General features: G+C 41.7%; 1 protein-coding gene across 1 annotated transcript; it reads right to left on the bottom strand.

The window, feature by feature from the left end:
- Positions 1-3,444: 3,444 nt before the first annotated feature.
- Positions 3,445-7,468, bottom strand: LOC116381183 (sulfotransferase 2B1-like). Its single transcript, XM_031843091.1, has 6 exons — positions 7,290-7,468; positions 5,214-5,425; positions 5,005-5,131; positions 4,700-4,794; positions 4,059-4,239; positions 3,445-3,835 (listed from the first exon to the last, which is right to left on the bottom strand). Exons 1-6 carry the CDS (start codon positions 7,426-7,428, stop codon positions 3,726-3,728), a joined length of 864 nt encoding a protein of 287 aa, XP_031698951.1. The 5' UTR covers positions 7,429-7,468; the 3' UTR covers positions 3,445-3,725.
- Between the last annotated feature and the right edge of the window lie 934 nt (positions 7,469-8,402).

The following is an 8,402-nucleotide window of genomic DNA, read 5'->3' as shown; positions in this document are numbered from 1 at the left end:
ACAGAATCACAAAGTTATAGCTATTTTATAATTTAATATTTTTTCACAAATACACTACATGTATTAAAAAATTTTTCCCCATTGGCTTATTTTCTCATGGCACAGCTCCTGTCTTCCTCTGTTGCTCTGCTTCCAGCCTGCAGCGCTGCTTCCAGCACAGCTTGTTTTAAGGAGAGCTTTTATCCAATCAGATTCAGCCTCTATGTCTCTATGTAAGGAGAGAGGCCCGAGGCCCGCTAGAGAGCCTTTGCAGTTTAAGTAAATGGGGACATTGTTGATTGTCATAGTCTTCAACCAATCAGATCTTTAGTTTGACATGTTGGGCGTATTCTTTGACGTGCCAGTGGTACTCAGGTAGCCTGCTAAGTACATCTGCATTAACGTGCAGCGTGATTGGTCAGTGGGCCAGCCTGACTTTTGTCAAACAGAAAGCTAGCTAGCAGATGTTAGTATTTAGTAAGAGTTCAGATTGAAACATATGTAGGAGAAGTTATGACATTTTTTGCGTTTTGCTTGGTGTAGATTCTTTTTTTTTTTTACCTAGCTTTGTTTTTTTAACACTCAAGGAGGAGGAGAAATGGATTTAGGAGTTACTGACTTTGTTAACAAAGAAAGGAGGATGGACTTTGTCTTTAAGTGAAGGCAGCTTTGGTACGTAAGTTTTTGGTTTTTTTACATCTGCAGTAGCGCTACTACTGTGTTCATTTGTCTATCGTGTCGTTTTTATGAATAATATGAATGGCTCGTGCTCTAGCTAATTACATTGATTCTGGCTTGTCCGTTAATGACGAAGCATCCCGTCATCGCAGGGTTAGGTTCGGACATTTGATTCTCTGTTTGGGCTGTTGTTTTCTTTAACAAAGCAAGAATGATGGTCTGGAGAAATAGGGATTGTGTGGCGATTGCTTTTGCCCTGTTTGAATCAGTAGCTGCTGTTGTTTCCCTGCTAAGCTAGTTTAGCTTAGCCTCCCTGAAGACACGTGCGGTGCCTCAGCTGTTTTTTGTTATTGTTCCAGGTTCAAAAGGTCACACAGCCTGTTGTTTGTTACGTCAGCGCAGTCCACCGTAAACATTATATTTCCCACAATTTAAGCTTCTGCACTTTCCAAATGCTCTAGTATTATTCAAACGTATTGTTCAGTTCGTAAGCCTCGTACCGAACGGTTTAATACGAATACGTGTATTGTTACACCCCTAGAAACAAATAACCGTAGCTTGCGCGTCGTAATAAGATTATTAGGAGATGGTTCAAGTGTAGGACAGCACAGAAGACCCAGGTATAAAATGCACGGCCCGCCACTGACCAAACGTCTGCGTCTTCTTGTACAGCTCTACATTCATCAGTCAATGATAATGAATTCCAAGCCAGATGGCAGACTGTTTTGGTAGACTGTGAAAATATTTTTCTATTCCACGATGACTGGTTTTCTGGCCACTTGGGGGCAGCAGAAACAAGCTGTTTGATCCCCCACCAACTCCTGAGCTAAATATCGGGCTCTTTAATGCTGCACTTTTTTCACCAGCTTGCTAATACTAGCCCCACACTAGAGGATAATTGGGCAGTTCACTCCCCAGTATGGACCCTGCATTAAATTAGACTTGTTTTTTTTCATGAATACATCTTCTGTTTTTGTACTCATATTTATTTATGTATTTGTTTGGTTATCACCCTTTTCACACTCATTATTCTCATTGTCATTACTTTATTTATTTATATATATTTTTTATATATCTTAATTTGGGGCACTGTGACGGTTCCCTCTTGAGCTGACTTATGCAACTGACTGGGTCTGGGACCTGTTTCTTTCTAAACAGATCAAACCCAGAATGGGCCAGCCCCCTCATTAAAGGGTCTGGGGGCGACCCAAAGCTGGACCAACCAGTCAAAAAAATATTTAAAAAAATACACGTTACATTACAAAACAATTGACTAAATAATATTTCTTGTCAATAACTACAAAACGAAACAATAACCCGGTTGACCCTGCCTGACCGATCCTGCTGACCTGTTCTGGAGCTCCCTGAGGGTGTCCTGCTCCTGCTTCGCTGCCAGTGGACAGTTTATTGATGTTATCATTTTGTAGTTTATGTTACGTATTTGCCCTTTTATTTATTTACTTTCTTATTGTCTTTTCTATCATTTCACATAGCTCTCTCTCACACCCACCCACACACACACACACACACACACACACACACAAACACACACATCACTCTGTTCATCCATACACTGATGACATGATGTTAACTGGCCTGTATTCACTGTTCTTGTCGTCTTCTTGTTGTTCTGTTTATGAATTGTCTGTTGTCTTGCAATAAAACATTTTTTTTTCAATTAATAATTTAGAAATATAAGGGAAATTAATTGGCACATACATGCAGACTTAAATAAGTTTTCCAAACTTCAAAAGTGAAGTGGGCATTAAGAAAGATTTAAATAAACCCATCATGGATCCGGTTCCCTAACGGATCCAGGCAGCCAGGGTTTCCGTGCTGCGGGTTAGTTTACTAGCTGTAGTACGGCGGCCACCACCACGCTGTGAGCGGCAGTGTGTACTGCTCTGTGTACATATGGAGGTTGTGTCAAATAATGGATGCAAAATCCCTCTAACCCTACATCGCCACAGAGGCAGACTCTGATTCTTACCGAGCCCCAGCGCCCCGGGCTGTCAGTGTTCGGATGCCGGTGGATGTGTTCGTTCAGACCGCATCAATATTCAAGAAAAACGTGCTGCACCGGAGAAAACCCATGCGCCATGTCACACGTGTTTCTCTGGCAATGACGTAATCATATCTAACTGAGCTGCGTTCAGGACCGATGCGTGGTTGTTGATTGATGTTCAGTTCTGTACTGTTTTTGTGGACGTTAAAAAAAATGTGCTTCCAAAGTAATTAGCTGCCAATAACTTGAAAGAAACGATATGAGAATGCCGGCAAAATAATCTTCAACTTAAGGACCCTTATTAGCTTTTTTTCAGACATTTCAACCTTATTTTACGGCCTTCACCAGTGAGTTTTTCCCGTTGATAATATAACGTATATCCTAAGGTACTAAGATTTAAGATCATTCATAATGTGCACACATGCACACATTAATATATATCTGATAAACGTATAAAATAAAAACAGGGTACATTCTGTTTGCTGATGCAGGCCATGAGATGTGGTTAGACCCCAAAGAAAGCTATAAGAAACCTTCAGTTAAGATTGTTTCATTTCTTACTGCTTTAACTCTAAAACATATCAGAGAAATCAGATTAAAAACATAAAAATTCAGTAGGTCACATCATTAAAATACTTCAATTAATTTATATAAAGATTACTTTTAGTGCTCTGTTGCTGAGAAATATAATAACATGAGTTAACATATATGTAAGCAATTTCTGTAAATGAGTAGTATCACATCATTTCTTCACCTGATGGTGTGGTGCTCATGGTGTTTGCGATTCTTTGAGCCCTCTGCCTTTACACATCAATGTCCACATACTGGGATCCGAACTGTGGCATTTGTTTCTGAACTATTATAAACGTACTACTCACTGCTCGTGTACTGTTACCAGTAGTGTATGTTTGTAGCGGTATTTAAGTTTTTACTCCAAAACCGATGAACTTATGTGACTTCATTTACATGTTCCACATCATCAACTATTTGATGCTGTATTTTTAGATTTGGCAGAAGTGGCCAATCTGATTGTCCACTACCGGTCCTTGCATTTTCATTTATTTCAATCCCATACAAATTTATATTTCACATCATTCATTTTGTTTTTGTAAACGGCATCAAAGTGCTCCGCCTCTGCCGGTGTTAGTTGGTTTTTCCAGTCTCCAACAATTCCTGAAACACAAAATGTAAGAAGGGGAAACGTAACGAAATGATGCGTGAAATGAGCTCTCTATTGTAAATTATGTTTTTAATGTAATTTTGCTGTATTTGCATTAGGTCTGGAAACCAGTTAGTAGTATAGGTATAGGGAGGCACTCCTAGAAAGTGTGCTTCGCTCAATGAATCACACAAAATAACAAGTGGAATTGAAATAGTATTCTTCGTTGGAACTCACCTTTCCTGAGAAATTCAGACTTTGTCTGGTCCATGACTTCACGAGGAACGGTGGAGTAGTTTGACATTTTGTTCTGCTTCATGTTCTTGAACAAGCATCGGTCCGCTATCTTCTCTATCGCCTCAGCGTCCAGAGATTTCTGCAAGAACCGAGCCATCCGGGCCACGGAGTCCTTCAGGTCCTGCACCACAGAGACACACAGATCGCCTCACATTGGTTTTTGATTCCTGCAAAGCCTCAGGTGCACCAGAGACAGTTCAGAAAGCACCACGCCCACTTAGGGAAACAAGAAGAGTGTGCCGGTGCAAAACCACTGATGGAGCTTGTAACGCGTCGTCTTTGTTACAGAGCCTCTTTGGCTGTACTTTGTGTGTAACGCTCATTAGCAAATGTGAGTAGGCCTACGGTACCACGCTAAACTGAGTCGGTAAAACCTACATTTGCTAGACATAATAGTAATGATGATAATTTACATTTTATCTATACACGCACCGATGCTTTACATAATAGAGGAATGCTAAAAGCACAATAGGTGTAGCATGTTAACACGCTGAATTTAGCATGTAGCTTCAAGCACAGCTGTGCTAAATGACAGCCTCGTAGAGACGCCTGCATGGTTGTAGACTTGTTGACATTCTCACCGTCATCATCTCTTCATAGGAGATGTGCATTATGCACTCTCTATGTTCAGCATTCAGCCAGCTCTTCACGTGATCAAACCACGAGCCATACATAACTAGAAGGAAAGAGAAAATCACAAACGCTCCATCATCACGAGTCACTTTGAACGTTCAGGTCTTTGAACAGCAATGCACATGTTACATCTTATCACGATACATTTCACTCTTACTGCCAATGGCATACAGCTCAGGTTACTGCCTCTTACTCTATTAAGTATTATGATTATTGACATATATGTTAAACTTGAAACAAAATTGAGTACAACCTTTTCCTTCAAAGAACGTGTGGAGGAAGTCGCTCTGCGGGCCCGGGTTGACCAAGTAGGAGACCATCCCATGATAATGAAAGGCAGAGGTGAACACATCTTTGGGGTTCCTCATCACATTGATGACCTGGAATGATGTTATCACATCCGTTATTAACTTAGATGTTTTCTATGACACCAAAAGGTAAAGGTGCGCCAATCAGACTTGCCCTCGGCTTAACGTCAAAGAAAGATGGAGGCATCATGTTGTACTGGAAATGTGTAGTTAACATGCGTGGAGACGGCCTCTCCTCGAGGTTAAGGACGGAGGCTTGAGTCGTCTCCAGGCAGGGAACACGCTCCCAGGTGGGGAGAGTCTCAACAGAGGCCGGATCTCCTCCACTCATGATCAGAGGGACAATCTCCTGCGTCCAAGTCGTACCTGAGGAGTAGGACAGCAGGAATGTCCTGAAATCTGTAGGTGGACTTCAAAATATTTAATAGTTTATCTTTTTCTTTAAAGGCACAGTGTGTAACATTTAGGGGGATTCATTGGCAGAAAATTAATATAATATTCATAACTATGTATATAATCATTGGGAAAAAAAGGCTTTTTTACCTAAATGGGGGGGGGGGGGGGGTCCTCTTTCACGGAGTCCACCATGTTTCTACAGTAGCCTAGAACGGACAACCCGTACACTGGCTCTAGAGAGGGCCTTTTTATGTCATCCGAAGGCTGGTGTTTTTTTATTAATACCTTTTAATGTTTTGGTGTAACTTATTATCATGCTGCAGCGCACATCTCTGCTCTCTCTGTCGGGCTGAGCTCCTCCAACTACACGCACACACACACACACGCATACCTAGACACACACACATGGCTTCCATGGATACAGTTCATTGAATTGATAAGAGTAGCTCCTTGTATTAATAAAATCCTAAAGATAACTCTCCCCACTTGAAGCCATCGAAGTTCTCCGACACGCGTGGAAAAGGAGGGGTCAGCGAAAACGGTATTTAGTTGGTTGCAACACACCACTCGGTGCCACTAAATCTCACACACTGTTCCTTTAAATAAATAAATAAACAAATCAATCCCGTATTAGTCCCGCAGTGGGGGAATTTATTCTCTGCATTTAACCCATCCCTAGTAGGGATTCAGTGTCTTGCTCAGGGACACTTCACCACAGGACAGGTGGTAGCCAAGGAACAAACTTGTGATTAGTGGACGACCCTCTCTACCCGATGCGCCACGGTCGCCCCATAAGGAGTGGATGATGGTTGCAGGATGAGTGGGGGAGTTTGGGGGTTAGGGGGTTTGAGGGAGGAGGCCCTTGGGCATCAAATCAGTTGAAAAACCGCTTCAGCTCATCAGCCCAGAATTCCCTTTTCATTTATTTCGGGGCGGTCCGTGAGCGTCTGTCTAGCGCCATAGTTTGTGCAGTGTGTCCCGCTCGGTTTATTAAAAAAAAGGTGGAGCCTGTTGGTGAGAGAACCCGCTGCAATTGGCTGTCGAGTTTAAAGGTGCATAATATGAGATTTGGAGCATTTCAACTGCCTCCAAACGGCTCGTAGCTAGCGATGCTAGGAGCGCTAACAGTAGCCTACAAACTACGGCAAACGTGCTGACAGGGCTAACAGTGTTTACTGGAGGGGGAACCGGAGGGTGGCTGCTATAGAAGGAAGAAAGGAGCAAGCGAGCAGAACAAACCAATTGGGGTCTGATAAAGTCAATCCAACTTGACCATTATACATGACAGCTATTGCATTTCTGTCCATCCCGAGAGAGGGTTCCCTCCTCCTCTGTTGTCCTCCCTGCAGTTTCTTCCTTTTTCTTTTCTATTAAAGTTTTTTTTTTCATTTTTGGGAAATTCTCTTATTTGCTTTCTTGCAGAGATATAGATGAGACGATTTCACATGGCTTACATGAACCAAAATAAACGGCGCGTATAGAGACACGACCACTACCACCTTGCGCTTGAGTGTGCAACATTGTTTTAATGAGGGTGCAATGCATGCAAAGGCACAGCCACCAAGGTGAGGTCCCTCTCTGGAGATGCCAAAAGTAGCATTTGTCTTTCACTGATCTGATAACCGTGCACTGATTTTTTCCTGTCTTTATATTTATGGCCAAACACAAAATAAAATGATGTTTTTTTTTAATACCTCACATCTGAGTTTTTTTTCGAGATGTCGCAAACATCTCTTTTTTTTCTCAACCACTACATCATATTAAAATTAACTGCTTTTAACAGTAAAATGTTTGCATGATGACGAACTCACTAGTAAAAAAAAAGACTGCTTACCGGACTTGGGATATGTTGCAATGATGATATCATCCGGACGAAAAGAAAACTCCTTGAAGTATTTCAGGCTCTCTGCAGTGTGCCAATATTTGGGGATATAGATCCCTCTGTAAACTGTGTATAACTCTGCCTCAGTCATAGCCCAGAGGAACAATGAGTAGATCCTCAGTAGAGTTAGTCGGGTGCAGGCTGCTGTCAACTGGGAGCTGTTGGGTTCTTGTCTTTACTGTCGACTGCTGACACTCTAACAAAAACCTGTTCAGGTGGGCGTTGTGGGTGGGGTTGATGTGTATCTACAGAAACTTCTTTAAAGCTTCTGTAGACCTACAGTCCGTGTTGTTGGAATAAAACTGAAGATATTTGCAATTTTACTTGGGAGATGTTTTGCAAGAAACCCTACATGCACTCAAAACAGAAAAAGAAATATTAAACCCCCCACTCCCTCAAAAAAGCTGCTAAACACATATAGCCTTACACAGACTGCACTTCTATTCTTTGTTTTGCTAATGCAATACAAGTTTCTCAAAACGGCACTCATAGGCTTCTTCCTCTGTTTTCGCTGGCTTTTAAACAGACATATTCTCAAATCTGCAGCTCAACGTAAAGCCCGACTGTGAGCATGATACTATTTGTTGGTGTCTATTTATTGTACCATGAGTCAAAGGCAGACTCTGAGATGAGTTATGTCATGTTGGCATTAATGAGAGCAGGTTTTCACCTCGTCTTCCAAAGTGTATCCAGACTTTGCACGTGGTAATATTTGTCCAAGTCTTATCCAAACCCATGTTTTGAAGAGCCAGACTTAGGTTTTGAATTCACTGAGCTATGTGTGTGTCACCTGTGACCGTGTCTGAACAATGTGTGTATTCAGCTTGTTGAATGTTGAATTGCTGGTGTATTTGAGTTTGAATGAAGTCTTTTTGAAGACACTTTGTAGCACTGGTTGTATTCATTCTATCACAAAATACAGAAGTGGTCGTTGCAATCACAACTGGGAGATTCTCAATCTACTGGGTCTTTCTTTAAATGACAAAGCATATATTTTGATCCTGGATCTCCTTTAAATGTGATATCAAGGAGAACTAACAGCATCCGCAGCAGAGGCAGTAGAAG

Source organism: Anarrhichthys ocellatus, unplaced genomic scaffold (genome assembly GCF_004355925.1).
Source record: "Anarrhichthys ocellatus isolate YVR2014 unplaced genomic scaffold, GSC_Weel_1.0 scaffold4, whole genome shotgun sequence".
NCBI lineage: Eukaryota > Metazoa > Chordata > Actinopteri > Perciformes > Anarhichadidae > Anarrhichthys > Anarrhichthys ocellatus.
Note: the sequence above shows the minus strand (reverse complement) of the source record. Positions and strands in the feature narration are given on the sequence as shown.

Coding starts and splice junctions, on each gene's coding strand:
- LOC116381183 (XM_031843091.1), bottom strand. CDS start 7,428: ATGACTGAGGCAGAGTTATACACAGTTTACAGAGGGATCTATATCCCC. Junction 4,795..5,004: donor CACGTTCTTTGAAGGAAAAG/GTTGTACTCAAT, acceptor CTTTCCTTCTAG/TTATGTATGGCTCGTGGTTT. Junction 3,836..4,058: donor GTCTGAATTTCTCAGGAAAG/GTGAGTTCCAAC, acceptor TTTGTGTTTCAG/GAATTGTTGGAGACTGGAAA.